The 21214-nt window shown below is 38.6% G+C and overlaps 1 protein-coding gene across 2 annotated transcripts in view; it reads left to right on the top strand.

Moving 5' to 3' along the window:
* Nucleotides 1-340: 340 nt before the first annotated feature.
* cdhr2 (cadherin related family member 2) overlaps nucleotides 341-21214 on the top strand; it is a 129307-nt gene continuing 108433 nt past the window's right edge. For both annotated transcript variants that reach the window (XM_073067601.1, XM_073067600.1), the window contains exons 1-4: nucleotides 341-391; nucleotides 16303-16368; nucleotides 17164-17221; nucleotides 19555-19626. In XM_073067601.1, coding sequence (XP_072923702.1) covers nucleotides 16360-16368; nucleotides 17164-17221; nucleotides 19555-19626 — 139 coding nt within the window. In that variant the 5' untranslated portion in view covers nucleotides 341-391; nucleotides 16303-16359. The remainder of the gene's footprint in view (nucleotides 392-16302; nucleotides 16369-17163; nucleotides 17222-19554; nucleotides 19627-21214) is intronic.

Raw genomic sequence — 21214 nt, 5'->3', positions numbered from 1 at the left:
ATCCATGGTGAAAGAATCTATATAATTACTCTGCTATATCATTAACAAGAGGGTAAAGTCCTGGCAGATATAATTTGGACAGGTGCTGGTGCATGCAGAAGAAGTGGAAAGGAAGAAATAATGTTCTTTACTCCTTTTGGATATTTATTAATATTTGATACTTTTTTCAAGTTTAATGCCAATTAGCCATTTTCGTATGGCTGATTTCCTCCTCTTTCCTGATATATTATGAAGAAGCACTGAGATCTCTTCCTGTTCATAATATTTTGTTAATGATTACCTTTTACAATGTAGGAAGGTAAACTGTTTCAGTTGTGAAAAAAAAATCTACCAGAGTGAAACCCAGCAGTGTGTGGATAGGTCAGTAACGAACAACAGTCCACTACAAATCGTAAGTAGTTATATCGGCTTGGAGACTTTCACAAACAAATACAATACTTCAACAACAATTCTTTGCAGGATAGTTATGACAATTTGGTGATGTCTTAATTATAAGCTCAATTATGTAAGATAAAATTTGATAGTTTGTGTGTGGCTGTTCATCGTCTTTGAAAACAATTTTTGAAGACGTTGTTCTTATTGAAAAGAATACATTTCTCTTTATTTCAGTATGATTTTTTTCTGGAGGAAATTATTTATTTATTACAGTTAAAATTTATACAATCAATCGTTACTTTTATTACCAGAAGCTAATTTCTTTGTGATGACTGCTGCATTTCTTCGGTATTTTGCCTTGGCTTATGTGCCACTTCCAATCACAAAATCCCAGCTAAATGGGGACATGTTTGTCATTATTAATGTCGTCATTGTGTATGTCTGCAAAAAGGCTTGTGAGGACCAAGCTTACTCTGTGACTGCCTAAAATCCCTTTCGTCCACTTCTTTCTGTCTGTGTAGAAAAGCAGATTTACTTCACTCAATTCTGCAGACCTTACTACAGCTGGAAATTAATGATATAACCTCTCCTCTCCCTAACAAGGCACACACTAACATCAAAGTGTATTTTCAATATACATGACTATTATAAACACGAGTAAGTCTGCAGATGCTGGAAATCCAAAACAACACACACAAAATTACAGTGAAACTCAACAGGTCAGGCAGCATCCATGGGAAAGAACAGATAGTCAACATTCTGGGCCAAGACCCTTCTTCAGGACTGAAGAAGGACACTACAATTATCCCATGAAACCATAAAACTACTTTCAACTTTAAAATTCATCTAGTTCCTTTCTTGTAGAACTTAAATAAAATTAACTTAAACAAAAAGTCTACCTATTATTTTGAAAATGATCACATCCTTAGACCTTGCTCTGAAGAGGAAGAGCAACAATTTTATTCCAAGTAAGAATATAGAAAATAGGTGCAAGGGAAGACCACTTAGAAAAAGCCTGTCAGTGAGATCATGCCAAACCTTCTAACTCCATTTAATATTCTCGTACTATTCCCATATCCTCAGATTTTCATAGGATCCAAAAGTTAGTTGACTTCTCTCATGATAGGCCAAGTATTCATAGTCCTTCATAGGAAAAAAATTCCAAAAATGAATATTCTATTAAATGAAGAAAGTTTTCTTCATTGCAGTCCTAAATGACTGCCACCACATTCTGAGACTCTGATCTCTAGTTCCAAACTATCTGAGTAATAACAAAACCAACTAATAATTTTGTAGCCTCCTTATTGCAGTAAAATTTTGCAACGCGCATCAAAGGAACAGTATCAAATTAGAGTCGTCATTGAGCAGCAAGATGGCATTAAGAAAGCAGACCAAAAAAATAGTCAGTTAAGTAAGTTATAAGGAGCTTCTTATAGGAGGAAGGAGAACAGTGGGTTCTAGCAGTCAGAAGCCTGTGTGACTAACTTGCTCAGATTCACAACTGATTTCTATGCTGTTACATAATGCCTCGAACCAAGAGCTCAAACCCACCTTAAATCAGACCCGTTTGCTTTATGCTGGTCCTGTCTGGCTTTTCAAGCCCATCCCAAGTCATTTGAAGAGGGTCACTGACTTTCATTTAAAAGATATTCATTTATATATATATATGTATTTCATTTAAAAATATATTTTAATTAAAATTATTACATAATTTACATCAGTTAAATATGCTTTAAGTGAATTATTTTTTAAGATTTTAATTAATTTTTTCAATTATTCAAAATGATCTTGATTATGAGAGACTTTGGACCACCAAGCGGCTAAAGTTATCTTAAGGTCATTATAGCAGATTGAAGGAAGGACCTTGCCTCTGCCATCTTCTATTTATGGCCTGGCGTTTCAATCAGATCTGGTGAAGCAACAATCCTGGCATGAACAGGGGCTCTGGTGTTGAAGAGTGAACTTGGGGAGGTGCTGTCCTATGCTGGTAGGAATGTGATCTAGCCTGGTGACCTTGGTCTTTAGAATAGTTAGCTAGAGAAAAGTTTCTCCATCCAATACTGCAAGATGGAAAGCAGTCTGATAACTTCCAGGCAGAGAGAGTGACCCAGGGAGATGGAAGGCAGCTTGGACTTGTAATCCGAATTGACATGGGGCTGATATATTTTCAGATGACCTTACGGAGGAAGATTGTATAATTGGCGGGACAAAGGATAAACATTGGAGGAACACTTGAAGTTCCCAATTATTGAAAGTGCAAGCCCCAACCCTTATCACAATGATTCCATTAAATGCTTAAAAACAAAAATGCTGCAATCATACCAGCCTGGTATGCCTCTCAGAAATGTTGTGATACAGCTGCTGAGTAACTCTAGGAGATGAGAACCTCTGTTTAGATGCAATTTAGACTTCCCATTTCATCCCTTCTATCCCTTCTGCATAGAAATGCTATCCCCACAGGTGCTTGGATATTGCTATTTAAGTTATTGTTTCAATAACAATGCAGGATAACTTGAGTGATCCCATGTAACCATCAGAGAAACTGTAATTAAAGGTGCACGTATTAGATTACCCACAGCCTTTAATTTCACTTCAAAAATGTTAATTTTATTATGTCAATCCTCTCAAAAATGTTTAAGTATGTAACATATGCCAGAGGCTCTCATTTTACTTGGGACTTTCTTGCTACATTGATAGGATGGAGTAAAAGTGATATTATGTTCCAAAGTGGTATTATTAGAAGCCGTTTCCTACTTTACTGTATTTGCTCAGACAATTCTAAAATTAGTGCCCTCATTGTCTTCAATAAAACCACTATGAAAATATGAAAATAATAGTCCTGACGAAAGGTCTTGGCCTGAAACGTTGACTGTACTTCTCCCTATAGATGCTGCCTGGCCTGCTGCGTTCCACCAGCATTTTGTGTGTGTGTTGCTTGAACTTCCAGCATCTGCAGATTTCCTTGAGTTTGTGTTTGAAAGTAATTTGCATGATATGACCAGTTATTTCTCCAGACGTAAAATTAAGGCTTTGGTTCAGGCAGCAATTGGGATCCACAATGAAGGGACGGTGGAAGTATGACATAGAAACATTTAATTTACTGTTGCTTTTGGAGTTACTGATTAGAATTAGTACTTCACTGGTTTTACTATACTTCCACCCACAAACTCCTCTTCCCACAGTTTATACTCCATTGAAACCAATGACGGGTTACAAACGGTATTTTGGGCAAACTGACATTTCATCTAATCCTCTTTGTCTTTGTCCAGTGGGTTAGGTAACAACAATCCCTTATGATCACTTGAAGATTTACCATGAATAAAGCAAATTTTCTGAGCAATTTGATAATATGCAAGGTCATTTTAAAAACTCGGATATTCGTTCACATTGTCAGCTGATATGAAAGTTCCCCAGTTCAGTGTTTGTGATTTGATACCATGCCAGCTGCACGTAACCATAGAATTATGAGATTGTTAGAGCACAGAAGGAAGCCTTTCAGCCTCCATGCCTGTACCAGCTCACCATCAGAGAGTATCAGAGTATCTCAATAGTCCCATGCTTCAGTACCTTCATGGTGAATATGCAACATTTTCCTCACCTTCTAATTATCCAGTTCCCTCATAAAGGCTATGATTGAATACGCTTCCTCAACATCTCCCAGCAATTCATTCCAGATTCCAATCACACATTGTATAAACAATACCTCCCTTGGCAGGTAGTCTGGCCAACACTTCACCATTGGTTATTCTAAACTGGGTGAGCAGGAGCGCGCCAGAACTATCACATCCAAGCACCATGAGGAGTTGATTAAGAAGCAAACCCCTTCGCCTCTGTAACTCTAGCCGAAAATGCTGTGTGGTCCATACAGTGACTGAGAACTGCTCAGGTAGACCGGCACAGTCAAGCAAAGCAGTTACATGGTATATTACACTTGCAGGCATATTTTATTTCCAAATCAATGCCAGATTTCTTACATGAGCGATTATGTTTGAACTTTTGTACAGCAATTACACATGGAGATAAGTTTGCCTTGTCAGGAGTGTGATGAACTGACATTTCAAAGTTCAGCTTTATGGCAATTAAGAAAAAATGCTGTCAATGGAAAAATGCAGAGCATCAATCAAATCAAATTATCTGCAAGTCTTTGCATATCAGATAAACTACGTCAATGCTATTACAGAGTTTTTGAAAATATTAATCAATATATTTTGTGTTTCCTATTTTGTTTTATCAATATCACCTTAGACTTACAAATATAACTAAGTAGGGAAGACAAATAGAGCATAAAGATTTGCTTCCTACAAAAATGGGAATATAGCAATGCTCTCTTGTAAATAGTAAAAGGACATGATACAGGAGTAGAGTCCTCTTAGGGCAAGAAAAGTGAACTTTTATATGGATGCTGAGAGCAATCGTAATGCGTACTTTGCACTTTCTTCAGAGAAAATTGAGCTTACAAAGTAACAGTAAGGAGGAGACATAGATACATTAGAAATAGCTCACATGGACGTAACTGAGCAATTGGTTTAAATGTTCAGGATTGATTGGGATGCATCCTAGGATGCTGAAAGGAACATGGGAAGAAATCATAAGACCATAAGACCATAAGACAAAGGAGCAGAAGTCGGCCATTCGGCCCATCGAATCTGCTCCGCCATTTTATCATGAGCTGATCCATTCTCCCATTTAGTCCCATTCCCCCACCTTCTCACCATAACCTTTGATGCCCTGGCTACTCAGATACCTATCAATCCCTGCCTTAAATACACTCAATGACTTGACCTCCACTGCTGCCCATGGCAACAAATTCCACAGATTCACCACCCTCTGACTAAAAAATTGTCTTTGCAGGGGTACTTCTTCATAGGGTACTGACCGTAATCTTCCAATGCATTTGTGAAATGGGAAGAATGCCAGAAGACTTACCCCTTTATTTTTAAAAGAAGTATACTTATGACTAACCCAGCAACTGCACTTAGCTTAACCACAGTGATGGGAAAGCTTTTATAAACTTTGATCCACTACAGGATTAATAGGCATTTGAAGGAAAATTGATTAATTAGGACAAGATTTGTTGAAGGCAATTCTTCCTTAACCTAACTGATGGAATTTTTGGTGCAATATGAATAGAGTTGAAGTGGATAAGGGAGTCAATGCACTTCTGGAAATTTCTATATGGTATCAAGCAATAAATGTACCACCAAAGTTAAGTGCATGATGTTAAATGAATGGGACATAGTTAGCATGGAAATGAAGTTGGTTAAGCAGGAGACAGAAGAGGCTTGTCCCACGTGCTTGTCTCTCAGACTGAGGGAGAGTGAGTGACAGCACTCCCCAGGGACCAGTATAAAAATACCTGGGGAATGTGTTTTTTTCATCTATATTAATGGCCAGGACTTGGAGATGCAAGCTATAACTCCTAAGTTTGCAGACGCCACAAAACTTGTGAACTGTGAAGAGGGCAATGATAAATTAGAGCCGGATATGAAAAAGACCAGCTGAATGAGTAGATATGTAGCATATGAAGTTTTGTGAATTGAATTGTGAGGTGACGCACTCTCTGTCAGAAGAATATGGGCAGGCAGTATAGAGGACACTGTTCTAAAAATGGTGCAGGAGAAGAACTTGTAGGCATGTTAAAAGTGGTTGGGCTGGTTGACGAAGTTGTTATTAAGGCATAACCAATTCTAGGTTTTCTCAGTACAGCCACAGAGTATAAAACAAGGGAAGTCATGTTGAATCTTTATTTTATAATGTTTCAACATGCCTTCCCTTGGCCTGACTCAGCTACGTTATTGTGTTAAGTTCTAGCTGCCTCATTATTGAAAGGATGTGGCAACATTAGTGAGTTGTAGGCGAGAGGGGAGGAAGGTGAAGTCTACAGAAAATTTACTGCAATGAAGGGCAACAACTCCAAGAACAGTTTAGAGAAATTTTGACTGTATTCTTCAGAAGAATACAAAGAATACATTCAAAGCCTAAAGGAAGATCCAGTAGAAGAATATAAAATTGTGAGGGGCGAGCCCAGCCAAAATGGATGGCGTGAGGCAGTAAAGATTTAGGGTCAGAGATATAAATTTGAAGAGGAAGGAAATGAATATTGAGAAGAAGATGCTATCCTGACGGCATCCACATTCCTCCTCAGACAGACATGAAGCTGGCACTCGATGATTTATATTCTGTGGTCACCAGCCTTGAAGCACAATACCCAGAAGCCATTTTCATGATTGCTGGTGACTTCAACCAGGCCAACTTCAAGAGTGTGTAACCAAAATGCTACCAGCAGATTTCCTGTCCTACTAGGGGCCTAAGCACCCTAGATTATTGCTAATTAAACATCAAAGATGCCTTCTGAGCCATTCACTCTCCAGACACTCCAGTAAATCAGGCCACTGCATGCAGACAGAAGCTGAAACAGGCGAATCCAGTACAGAAAGTCATACAGTGCTAGTCTGGAGAAACAGAGGAGCTTCTATGGCATCAGCAGATTTTCTTGTGTTTAAGCTTCTATATGACTGCTTTGAGTCGGTAGACTTGTCCGTGTTCATAGATCCAGTTACCAGCCTAGATGAGTAAGTCACTATCATTACAGATTTATCAGCAAGTGTGTTAAGAACTGTATCAAAGTGGACTATCCAGGCGTTCTCAAAGAGGTAACCATATTTGAACCACTAGATCAATTCTCTCTGAAGTCTAGGTCTGCAGCATTCAGGTTTATCACATATACATCAAGGTATAGGGTGAAACGTGCCATTTGCATTAACAACCAACAAAAGGCGTGGCAGCTTTGTAATGTCGTGGGTGACACAGTAGTGGAATGTTACAGCACCAGTGAGCAGAAGATCAGGGTTCATTTCTCACTGCTGACTGTAGGGAATTTATATGATCTTCCCGTGACCGTGTGGGCTTCTTCCCCGTGCTCCAGTTTCCTCCTACACTCCACAAAAATGTATGGGTCAGGGTTAGTAAGTTGTGTGCATGTTAGGTTGGGGTGCAGGAAACAAGGTGACACCTGCTGGCTGCCCCTAGCATTTCACAAACAATGATATAGACAATGCTTTTCACCGTATGTTTTGATGTATATGTGACAAATAAAGCTATTCTTTGGCTTTAAGCTAAGGATGTTCTGGGGGGTAGCCTGCACATATTGCCACGCATTCCAATGCCAACATAGCATGAATTGAATTGACTTTATTACTTACATCCTTCATATACACGAGGAGTAAAAATCTTTTTCACTACGTCTCTATCTAAATGTGCAATGTGCAATTTATAATAATTTATAATAAATACTATGTACAATATAACATAGAAACAGTCAATAAAACATAGAAATACAATTGTATCAGCATGAATTAATCAGTCTAATGGCCTGTTGGAAGAAGCTGTCCCGGAGCCTGTTGGTCCTGGCTTTTATGCTGCGGTACAGTTTCCCAGATGGTGGCAGCTGGAACAGTTGGGTCCCCAATGATCCTTTGGGCTGTTTTTACACACCTGTCTTTGTAAATGTCCTGAATAGTGGGAAGTTCACATCGACAGATGCGCTGGGCTGTCCGCACCACTCTTGCAGAATGCTCCAATGCTGCAACACACAAAATGCTAGAGGAACTCAGCAGGTCAGCTAGACTCTATGGAAATGAATAAGCAGTTGACATTTTGGGCTGAGACCCTTCTCCAGGAATGGAAAGGAAGGGGGAAGATGCCAGAAGGAAAAGGGGAGGGGAGGGGAAGGAGACTAGCTGGAAGGTGATAGGTGAAGGCTGGTGGGTGGGTAAGGTAAAGGGCTGGAAATGAAGGAATCTGATAGGAGAGGAGAGTAGATTGTAGAAGAAAGGGAAGGAAGGGATGATCTAGCAGGAAGTGATAGGCAGGAGAGAAGAAGTAAAAAGCCAGGGTGGGCAATAGAGGAAGGGGGAGGGGTAAGGGAATATCCATGCCATTAGTTTGGAGGCTACTCAGACAGAATATGAAGAGTTGCTCCTCCACCTTGAGGGTCATCTCATTTTGGTACATGAGGAAGCCATGGACTGACACGTCGGAATGGAATGGGAACTGGAATTATAATGTTTGACCATCAGGAAGTTCTACTTTTGGTGGATGGAGCAAAGAGCTCAATGAAAAGGAATAATACTTGTTTCAAAACTAACTTTTCACTTCAAATGGCCTTTAAACTTTAAACACCTCCCAACTTTTTAGTCAAGTTATCTTTGGCAAGTTTTTATGAAGTGTAATACCCGTAATACCCTGGTTTAAGACCATATTTAATTTTATTAATACATTTATGCTATTGGGTATTTTATTTTCCGCAGATTTTCTCAAAATGCAAAGTGTTCCTTTAATTATATTTTACAGCCGAGTATTCCATTTTTTTTTCTGTTTAAAATAATTCTGTTGATTAAGTCAAGCTTGTTGCATTAGCCAATCGGATTTGTCTTGTTAACACTTTGGCCAATAAGATGCCCCGGAGCATTCTAGAAGGAACGGGGTAACCATTTTTGTAGGGAGTGTGGGATCGAAGAGGGAGAAAGAAGGAAAATGGAAACATACAACGAACATCGCAGAAGAACATGGTGAAACGCTCACAGAACCCATTTGGAAGGACAGACACTGCTGTCGGAAAATTCGTATTCAGGCTTTGGTTTCACAGAGAATGTGCAACTAACTTTTAGTTAGCTAGTTATCACACAACCTTGGAGAAAACTCCACACCTTGTCCTAGGACATTGTGTGGATACATATTTTTGTTTTGTTTGCACTCAGCTTTTAGGTGGAATTGTTCGGTACTGTGATGAAGTGAAGTGAAGCAAACTAGGTGACTACACAGCAATGAGCTCCAATGATTATGTGCACCCTTTCAGCTAATATATATGTAACGAGCCCTTTTCTTTATTTCGTTTGTTATTGCTTAAAATATTTTGTCAATACAATTTCAAGTTAAGTTTATACGGGTGTGAGTTACTTATTGCTTTCTGGCGAATGGTAAATTTGCATGGGTGTGTCAATGTTCTTAAAAGAAGGGACATTCAAACTTTTATATTTGTGTTTACCTGAATCATAGTTACACTAAACATGTAAATTATTTATTTGAAATGGCCTTCTTATCATTATTTCCCCATGCATACTAGAGTGATGTTGCTGTTAGGTTGAATTCACAGTAATAGCTAACTCATTATGACTAAGGTGAGAGGGTTACATAAGGGAGTGTGATTCTAGTAAACAGTTTCTAAATAAGTACCACACAATTAAGTACAAAGTATATTGATTATCAAAGTATGTATACACTATACAACCGTGAGATTCATGTCCTTACAAGCAACCACAAAACAAAAAAACACCCAAAAAAGACCATCAAGCAGCCAATGTGCAGAGAGAAAAAACATCACACAAACAGTAGAAGTAAGCAAATGGCATTTGGAACAAAAGTGAGTCCTCAGACACAAAGCCCAGATCAGGCTACAGCCTCAGACTCGGTTCAGCACACAGCAGATTAACCATGAAGCCTGGAGCAGCGGGAGCAGGCCACGTTCCCAGGCTCAGCCTCCGTACAGCGCAGAGCAGAGCAAACATTGTGAAGAAGCAAGCAGAATTAGCCCGCTCCTCTTCTCTGCTCCCCGTCACCCTACCTGTTCAATCGTTCTGGCACAGCATTTAAATCAACCAAACATGAGGTCGTTCCTCACTTGCCTCTTCATTGTTTGCAGTGATTGTTTACCAAAATATTTTCACAGAAAAAGTGTTATTCATATGGTACTTGGTTTTGTTAACAACCAGTAAGTAGCCTTCAGTTGCACCATCTTAAACTGGAAGTTATTTTACTCAGAATTTTGACACCAGTGTTTAAATTTAAAGCAATGCTTTTCCTTATTAGGGCTTGATATGAAAGCAGAATTTGCATTAACGTGCTCATTTTCAATAACGTTATTTATGTGTGATGATATGCTGGCAGCAGCCAGTGACCGTGTACTTTGGCGACATTCACACATCAATAAGCCCATTCTTTGCTGCCAAAGTGGAACATGTAAGAAATAAACTTGAGGGGTAATTCTTAACCCTGGGGTGCAACCTGGAAATAATGTTTAACAATAAGGAAAGCAATAAATAGCATTCAGAGAAGGTTGTTTGTGTTACATCATTATACTGACTCATGTTCATTTTCCCTGCCTTGCTCTTAGTTACCACTGGCTACTGTTTAAGTACCTGATTGTATCTTAGGACTCATATTGAATAAATGTTACTTTGTTCAACATATATAGGCACATTTTGACTCATAGAGCTGCATCACCCCCTGTCAAGTGAGTGGAGGATGTTTTGTCTTCCAGGCAGGAATTAAGAGTATGTCTTCAACTTGTAATTGATGCTGTGATAAACAATACATCTTTAATATATATATATTTCTCATTTTGGATTGACCCAATTTTCAGCATTTAATCTGTCATATTCTGACATAATAACTCCTTCTATCATTACATATGAATTTTTTTTGGAATTCACAGGGAAAACTCATAAAAATTAATAAAAACATATAGATATAATTTGTAGCTATTATTCAGAATCCTCTGGTGTATTGAAGTGCTTGAAAAATCTGAGCAGAGAATTTAGGTCTAGCAGTTGCCATGGAGATTTGGTTTCCTCTGAGAGCATGCAGTATGGGAAGCTCTGAATCCATTTGGAATGTTTTCTAACAATGTAAAATAGCACTCCTAATGGGTCAGTGCTTACAGTAGATGTGTATAAGTGTTTGTTTTATCACTCTTGCTGTTTTTTATAGTAGTGATGTTTGTTATCTAATTTCGGTTCAATGCTTAGCAACACACACAAAATGCTGGAGGAACTCAGCAAGTCAGGCAGCATCCATGGAGGGGATACAGAGGTGATGTTTAGGCCAATCTACAGAATCTCTTGTGTTCAGTTCACTCTGTTTACTACTTTCTCCACAGATATTCAAGTAATTAAAAGAGAAACAAATAAAAACCTTGAATCTTGTGATAGTGAATTACACCACAGTTGTAAATTGCTAAAAAGGTTTTGATGCTGGTGGAAGTTATATTTAGATTTCTGACATTAGCTTGTTTGAATTGTTAATTCATTTATTAGACTGTGTCAAAGCCTATATAATTCAAATATAAAGTATGGGAATCAAAGAGCAAAAACAACCCCTTGTATCATTTGTGAGATAGAAGAATGCATATGATTAGCTAAGTATGTCATTAAGACACTGTTCTTTTAATGTTAGTCTTTCACATCGGAATCAGAATTAGTTTTAATATCATTGGCATAAGTTGCAAAATTTGTTGTTTTGCGGCAGCAGTACAACGCACTAAATAATTAGAAGCTGAATTACAGTAAGAAGTATGCGAGGAGTCATTGATAAGTTCATGGCCTAAGGTAGAAGGAGTCCATTTTATAAAACCTAGCACATGTATTTTTCAACATAGTCCCCTCCTACATGTATACACTTAGCCTAGTGGTCGTGGAGCATACGGATCCCTTCTTTATGGAAGTGGTCCACTGCAGGGGTGATTGATAAATTCGTGGCCTAAGGTAGAAGGAGATGAGTTATACAGCTCTCGTTACATGCACGCTCAGTTCAACTTTTTGAGTAAAAATGCAGAAAGCTTGAAGTTAATAACTCATCTCCTTCTACCTTAGGCCACAAAATTATCAATCACCCAATGCTGTGGACCACTTCTGGAGGTCCAAGATGCCAACTTCTACAAAGAAGGGATCCGTATGCTCCACCACCGCTGGACTAAATGTGTACATGTAGGAGGGGACTATGTTGAAAAATAAATGCTCTAGGTGTTCTAAAATTGACTCCTTCTACCTTAGGCCACGAACTTATCAAGTGTGTGTGTGTGCGCGCACGCGTATATACCTATAGATATATAAGAAACCTCTTGGTTGCGTAAACTCAGGAGAATGAGACGGCTCTCCTCCCCTGAACCCCACTTTGTGTGGATGCTGTGTAATTTGCTATTCTGTTACAACTCAGTGCCAAGAACTAAAAGACAGCACATTGCACAGGATTATATTTATATTTATATTTATGAACTTCATGAATTATATTTATGAACTTTAACTTAACTAAAGAGCTAGTAAAGAAAAACAAAAAGAAAAGGGCCCATTTTAATTTGACTGTTCAAATGTGCACGTCGGAGCTTATCTTGAACTTCTCTGTCACTCACACGCTGAGCTCTTGGTCAGCATGGTAGCACACACCACCTTCCGAATGTCGCTCGCAATCCATCTCGAACAAACAGGTCTCCCACTAGGTCGTAACCTACAACCAGTTCTCTGCAGCGTCTTCTCTCTTCATCACCTGCCTCACCAAAAAAATACCCCAAGACCAACCTTAGTGTCCCTCACCAAGAAAACCTCCCCCTAATTCTACCATCCTAATGGCACACACTCCTCATCATCCCTATCTTCACCAATAACCTAAACAGCCCGACAGCAGAGCAGTTAACTGAAATAAATACAACATAACAGTAAAAATATGAACCAGCGTATTACATATATACACTACCGATAAAAAGCGTTCATTCCCAACCCCCTCCCTCCCACCTGGAAGTTTTCATGTTTTATTGTATTTCAACATTGAATCACAGTGGATTTAATTTGGCTTTTTTGACACTGATCAACAGAGATAGACTCGTGTCTAAGTGAAAATAGATCTCTACAAAGTGATCTAAATTAATTACAAGTATAAAACACAAAATAATTGATGGCATAAATATACACTCTCTTTAATATGACACACCAAATCATCACCGATGCAGCCAATTGGTTTCAGAAGTCATATAATTAGTTAAATGGCGATCACTGTGTGTGGTCAAGGTGTTTTAATTGATTGTAGTAGAAATACATCTGTATCTGGAATGTCCAGCTTCTGGTGAGTCAGCATCCTGGCTAAAAATTATGCAATGAAGATAAAAGAACACACCAAGCAATTCCACAAAAAGTTTATTGAAAAGCACAAAATCAGGAGATGGATACAAGAAAAGTTCCAAGTCACTGAATATCCCTTGGAGTACAGTTAAGTCAATCATCAAGAAATGGAAAGAATATGGCGCAGCTGTAAATCTGCATAGAAGAGGCTGTCCTCAAAAACTGAGTGACCATACAAGAAGGGGACTAGTGAGGGAGGCCACCAAGAGACCTATGACAATTCTGGAGAAGTTACAAGATTCAGTGGCTGAGTTGGGAGAGACTGTGCATACAACTGTTGCCCAGATGCTTCACCAGTCACATCTTTATGGGAGAGTGGTTAAGAGAAAGCCATTGTTGAAAAAAACTCACACGAAATCTCAGCTAGAATTTGCCAGAAGGCACGTGGGAGAATCTGAAGTCAGCTAGAAGGTTCTATGGTCTGATGAAACCAAAATTGAGCTTTTTGGCTATCAGACTAACGCTATGTTTGATGTAAGCCAAACAATGTGCATCATCCAAAACACACTATCCCTACCGTGAAACATGTTGGTGGCTGCATCATGCTGTGGGGATACCTCACTGCAACAGGCCCTGGAAGGCTTGTGAAGGTAGAGGGTAAAATGAATGCAGCAAAATACAGAGAAATCCTGGAGGAAAACCTGATGCAGTCTGCAACAGAACTGTGACTTGGAGGGAAGATTTGTTTTCCAGCAAGAAAATAATCCCAAGCATAAAGCCAAAGCTACACAGGAATGGCTTAAAAACACCAAAGTTAATGTCCTGGAGTAGTCAAGTCAGAGTCCAGACCTCAATCCAATTGAGAAGTTGTAGCTGGAATTTAAAAGGGTTGTTCACTCATGACCCCCATGCAATCTGACAGAATTTGAGCAGCTTTGTAAAGAATGGGGAATATTGCAATGTTCAGATATGCAAAGCTAACAGAGACCTATCCCTACAGATTAAAGGCAGTAATTGCTGTCAAGGGTGCATCTATTAAATACTGACTTAAAGGGGGTGAATACTTATGCAATCAATTATTTTGTGTTTAATACTGTCAGTACCTCCAGTTGAACTCTGTCTTTTTGTGTGTTTCCCCCAGCTGTCAGTCTGTGGTTTTGTATTGCCATGTGCTCCTGTCCCTGCTCCTGCTCTACTCTGGCCCCTGTATTACGGAGTACTCCGTCTCTCATCTGTTTCTCATTATTACCTGTATTGCTGCCACCTGTGTCTCATTGTGCTCCACCTATCATCTGCCTCTCTGGTTATTGCTCAGTGTATTTCAGTCCTGTGTTTTCACTTATTTGTTGCCAGATTGTGTCAGTGAATTTTTCTGAGCTTTTCCAGCATTCATATCTGTACTCTGTCTGTTTCCTGATTCTAGTTTTTGGATTTCTCCAGTGTCCTAACAAATACTTGTAATTAATTTAGAGTATTTTGTAGAGATCTGTTTTTACTTTGACATGAAGAATATTTTTCAGTTGATCAGTGCCAAAAAAGCTAAATAAAATCTTTTGTGATTTAATGTTGTAAAACAATAAAACATGAAAACTTCTGGGGAGGGGGAAATACTTTTTATAGGCACTGTAAGTAGTTCAAAAAGAGAAAAGGGTAGTGAGATCGTTTTCATGCGTTCAACCTCCATTCAGAAATCTTTCAGCAGACCCCGGGAAGAATCTATTCCTGAATTGCTGAGTGTGTGCCTTCAAGCTCCTACACATCCTCTCTGATGGTAGCAATGAGAAGAGGGCATGTCTTGCATGGAAGGGGTCCTTAATGATGGATGCCACATTTTTGAAGATGTCCTGGATACCACGTACCGAAGCTAGTGACCATGATGGAGGTGACTGAGTTTACAACTTGCTGCAGTTTATTTTGATCTTGTGCAGTGGTCCACCCCCATCCCCATACCAGTTGGTGATGCAGCCAGTTACAATGCTTTCCATGGTACATATGTAGAAATTTGTGAGTGTCTTTGGTGACATACCAAATCTCCTCAAGCACCCAATGAAATATAGACTGTCGTACCTTCTTAATAACTGCATCGATATGTTGGGCCCAGGATAGATCCTCAGAGATGTTGACACCCAGGAACGCGAAAATTGCTCCATGGAAGAAGAGTGTGAATTTCCGGAGACTGTTTATACGTCTTCTGCATTAGTGCCATAAACATTTCGACCACAGTTGCATATATGCAATATCATAAATTATGTGCATGGTGAAGTTGAGTGAAAAATAAACTTGACTCTAATCTTTGTAATAAAATACTGGAAATACTTACCAGTCAAACCTCACCTCTGAAAGGAAAGAGTGTTAAGGACCCATGAGCACTACCTCTCTACTTTATCATTTTTTTCTCTTTTTGTTCTACTTATTTAATATAACTTTTACAATATATAAACATACTTCTTACTGTAACTTATTAAGTATTGCAATGTACGATATATGCCGGTGATATTAAACCTGATTCTGAATCGATATAAAGCTAAGTACTTGAAGTGTTAATTCTTGTTTCCCTCTCGTGAGCATAACCTGATCTCCCAAGTATTTCCAACGTTTTCTGTTCTTAATTTAGATTTCCAGAGTCTACAATATTTCCCCTATTGCCTCCTCACTTTATTTTGAAACTTCTTTTTAGATTGGGAATTGTCTATGTCTTCTCACTTTTTAAGACGAGGTAGGAAAACTAAGCAATTAAATACAAGTTAGCCCAACATATATGTTCAGTAGATTACTAGAGTTTACTTTAAGGGATAGACTGAGCACCCTGTAAATGTTCAGCAGATGCAGAAAAGCAAATACCTTCATGAAGGCTGCAGTGGAGCCAAGTGAACTGCAAATTTTCAGAAGTATAGTGAGATTATTGCTTTGATTTTTTTGCTAAAAGCCGTTGTAATGATGACATTACATCAACAATGGAAGAGATTAGAGAATTTGTCTGCATAAAATTCAGAAATAATGCTGACCAGATCTTAAGTACATTTTACTGTTACACCTCTAGGTTTTATTTGGGAAGAGCATACCAAGAATCCTCCAAGTGTTATGAGGAGGCAGATTCATGGGTTTGGTAAGTGAGACAAAAGACAATGATTATGAATAAGCAGATTAACCATTTATTTCAAACAAACAATAAAACATCAACCAAATATCTAAACCACCCTAAGTTACAAAAACTATGATACTAAACATTTAGTAATGCTTCAAACTCAACAGGTACTTCATTAAGTCTCCCCAAGTTACACAACTACAGAGCTAAACATTCAACAGATACTTAGCTAAGTACACACATGGGCCCTCATATATCTGCAGCAAACTTTCCCAATGGTTCTTCTGCACTGGCTGTGAAGATGAACCCTTGGAGACAAAGGAAAACCTGTGAGTCTCTTGCACTTGCTATTCTTGTACCCATGAGGCACACAAAGCCAGACACGGTTGCCGTGGATGGGAAATAGTTGCTATGTCCCTTGAATGGGCCAATTAACAACTGGCAAGGTGGAAGTGGCTTTCGACTGGCAAGTAAGCTAACCCTTCACGTTACACCAGGTCCACTGCTATCAGAATAAAGAGCCCAAGTCTGTACAGGAAATATCTATAGCAGTGTTGTGTATGATATAATGGTGAAATAATGAATGTATTTAATAAATATTTCAATTGTTGAATGAAATCCAAACACTGTGCAAAGATTATGCCTCTTGGTCTATTTCCCATTGTCTAAAAGAGTACATGCTAGTTAAAGACAATGCAGATTAATCAAAAGGTATTTATGTAAAACATTAACTTGTAATTTTGTTGTAAAGTGTGCTTAAAATCTTTGATTTTCTCTGAGAAGTTACTAATCAAAATATTTTATCTTTTTTTGTAGATGATGAGTTCAGACAAAATAATGTGCATTCTCCTTTTTGCTCTACTACATGTGAAAGGTACAATATTAAATTTAAGATGGGATGTTTGAAAGTTCCATGTTATTTTGAGCACAAGGAACTTTAGAGCAATTTAGTGAGGTTACAAAGTCAGCAGAGATCCAAAGACCTTGCTGTATTTGAAATAATACAGCAAGGTCTGAATTTGTCATGCTGATTTCATATTTATCTGGAAAACACTTGAAAGCAAATCTGGTCCACTTGAAACATGGAAAGAAGTCACTCATCCTGTTGTGAGGTCAGTTTGTGCAGAAACCTCACTGATGGGATCACAAGATTGTGATATCTACTTGAACAAAGAGATGGGAGGCAGAGAGTGTGTCTCAGCTACCTGTAAAAGTCTATGCTGTTACTGACTCACTCCAGGTCTTGTCCCCTTTAATTACATTCTCCTAGTTTTATTATAAGCCCTTGGTCAGTATCACACTGCACCTACTGAGTTTCTCAAACATTGTTCAGCTGCTGATTAATATCTGGTGTATATGGTTGTATCCAGCATGATACAAAGAAGTAAAATTATGAGCCCCTCTCAAACAAAATAAAATTGGTTTATTTTTGCCACATTTACTAAGGTGCAGTGAAAAACTTATTGCATATTGTCCGTACAGATTACAATAGTACATTGAAGTAACACAAGGTAAAACAACAACAGAATGCAGAATAAAGTGTTACAGTTACAGAGAAAGTGCAGTGCAGGTAGATAATAATCATTTTAAGAAGACAACTATCTTCCTGGTCAACAAGTACAAACAAGCTGGATGAACTCAACAGGTTGGGCAGCATCCGTTGAAACGAGCAGTCAACGTTTCGGGCCGAGACCCTTCGTCAGAACGTCCCGAAACATTGACTGCTCATTTCAACGGATGCTGCCCGACCTGCTGAGTTCATCCAGCTTGTTTGTACATGTTGATTTGACCACAGCATCTGCAGTATACTTTGTGTTTATCTTCCTGGTACCGTAGACAAACAAGGTAACGTATCACCTGTAGTTTTTTGCCACTGGTTATGGCACAGGGTAATTCCAGTCCCCCTGACAATTTGACCCGCTTCAATTCACCCACCTTCATAACAGTTATATGGTGGACGCCATTTCCGTGGCCCTACACTTACCTCTGAAGCATCTGGATAGTAAAGACACTTATGTTAGACTATTGTTTGTTGACTACAGCTCCACCTTCGACATTATAATTCCAAGCAAACTCATCACCAAATCCCTACACCTGGGACTCAACATCTCCCTTTACAACATGATGCCTGACTTTCTGACCAGCAGACCACAATCAGTAAGGATAGGCACCAACACCACCACCACAATGATTCTAAGCACTGGTGCCCCAAGGGCTACATACCCAGTCCCATGCTCTACTCCCAATATGTTCATGACTATATGGCTAGATTCTGTACAAGTTTGCAGATGGTATCATAGTAGTGTGCTATGAGTCAGAGTATAGGAAGGAGATTGTGTTATAACAATAACCTTTCCCTTAAGGTTGGAAAAAGAAAAGGGGTGTACATTGACTTCAGGAAGGAGAGTGGTTCACATGGTCCTGTTCCCATCAATGGTGCTGAGGTTGAAAGCTCCAATTTCATAGGAGCGAAAAATACCAATAGCCTCTCCCAGTCCAATAACATAGACACTGGAGTCATGAAAGCTCATCTCTGCCTCTACTTCATCACCAATACTTTGCCCTGGTCCAATCATAATGACGGCATTGCCAAGAAAATACACAAGGATCTCTATGTCCTCAGTAAAGAGTTTTATCTTGTTTCATTTGACCCTCACCAACTTTTATTGATACACCATAAAAACTGCATCTTGACTTGGAATGGCAACGGCTCTGCCCTGACTGTAAGAAACTGCATAGAATTGTGGACACAGTATTTTACAGAAACTAACAATGGACTGTGTCTACACCTCTTGCTGAGTGCATTGATTACTGCCACTTGATTTGCACGTGAATATAGCTGCAGATAAAGTTCCAGGCCATTTTGTTGCATTGAAACTCCATCATCCAGATGTCTGACTGATTTCATCTGCATGTGATCAATACCGACCGTAGCAGTAACAATACAATTTGTCAAATCAACTCTTGGGCTTCCAGCTGGGTATAGGTATATATCTGATGATTCGCCGACCAACTCAATGAAGTTGGCGGCGTTTGTCATAAATGTTGGTTATGAAGCCTGAGAAGAGTTTATTAATCATATATGCCGGGAAAGTAATCTATTCTTAATACAATTTGTATTTGTTTTCTTTTTTGATGCTACTAAAATGTCTCACCTAGAAATGATAATGTTCGAGTATAACAATCTTCTATTTTTTTTCATTTCAGCTGCTGCTGCAGTTCCACCTGTATTTGCCCAAAATATGTCTGTTGTATCGATTAGAGAAGACACACCAGTAGGTTAGTTCTCTCTTAATATTTCTAACAATTCTTTTCCCTTCAAAACCATTGATAAATTTCTGAACATGCCAGAAAACTGTATTTAGCTTTCACGTACTGTAATGATGAAGGATCTTATCTTCTAACCATGGATGTTTATTTTAATATGTTTTGTGTAGGCTCAGTACATATATGATGAAACTATAAAAAAATCCAATTATTTATTTGTGTTGTATCAACCTAGTAATAGAAATCCACCAGCAAAGGTAGATTTAGTTTTGAAACCCCTTCACAGGGAGGAATTGAAGTGTCCCTAGAGCAACAGATTCAATGTTCACCCCCAAAAGACAATGCAATCTGTTCACTTTACTTGCTGAGTACATATAGAGAGGTGACATTTGTTTCTGACGTTAAAGACCACATAGACACCACAAAGTTCTGAAAGTCCTTTGTTGAAGCAGTGCTCAGATTGATGTTAAAAACTTCAGCCTCTCCAGAAACCATCAATCTCATCAGAATCTCCTGACTTTTGTTGTGGTAAAAAATCTTGTGCATTCTCTCTGGATTGACTAGGGACAATTCCCACTCAGATGTACACGGAAGCAGATTTTATTGCCTTCAGATTAAATCAAAGCCTTTGTATACCGACTTTTCCAATTGTTTATATCTGTTCCCATATCTGTAATGAGGGTATTTTCTATTTTAATATAAATAAAATCTATTATTTTTATTCAGGCAGTGGTTCACAAAATTATCAACTTTTCATGAATAATATAAATATTTTGTGTGTTGATCCTCATTTGGGTTTACGGCCCTTAGACAATGTACAATTTTGCCCATATTCTCAGCTCAAGCTTCTGAAAGGTGCTAAATTCTTATGTCTATTTCACAAAACTATTGTAGATATATAACCATATAACAATTACAGCATGGAAACAGGCCATCTCGGCCCTTCGAGTCTGTGCTGAATGCTTACACTCACCTAGTCCCACTGATGTTGTCCAAGAACATATTTTCCCGTATTCCCACAACCTCCGGTCCAGGCACAGATGTTGTTTGAGTGGCTCTTACTGTCTTCCGGTTCATCAGAAGCTCCTATTGTCTGTGGGTTAATTGAGCAGTTCTTGAAACTAATAGTGTTACTGAGTATAATCAAATCAGAAGCATGGTCTTCTTATCTAATTAGAGGAATGAAAATAACTGTGGTCAATCAAAGCAAACAAATTAAATGCACCCTGCTGAGGCCCAATATCATAAATTAATCAAGGAGGTTAATTCAATAGAATACTCGTGAGAATGTGAAAATATTTTTATCAGTGATAGGTCGATAGTATTAATATGCTGCTCCAGACAAGTGTCTTAATTTTTAATATTTTAGGTAATTTCCCAAAATGTCTTCTGTGCTCACATTTTTTATCATAACTGTTTTGAACCTGAAGATTCTTTTCGTCCTCTATAAAGATTTAATATTCAGCGGCACACAATAGTACACCCAGTTAAAATCTTCCTGAATCTCCCCAAAAGGTGTCTTTGTTAATGCTTGAAGAAGTACTTTGCAAAGCAGTGGCAGGAACTGCTGATGTGGTTCTGAATGGTAGTTGCTGGAGAG

Source organism: Hemitrygon akajei, chromosome 15 (genome assembly GCF_048418815.1).
Source record: "Hemitrygon akajei chromosome 15, sHemAka1.3, whole genome shotgun sequence".
Taxonomy (NCBI): Eukaryota; Metazoa; Chordata; class Chondrichthyes; order Myliobatiformes; family Dasyatidae; genus Hemitrygon; species Hemitrygon akajei.
The sequence above is the reverse complement of the archived record's forward strand: the minus strand, read 5'-3'. Positions and strand labels throughout refer to the sequence as shown.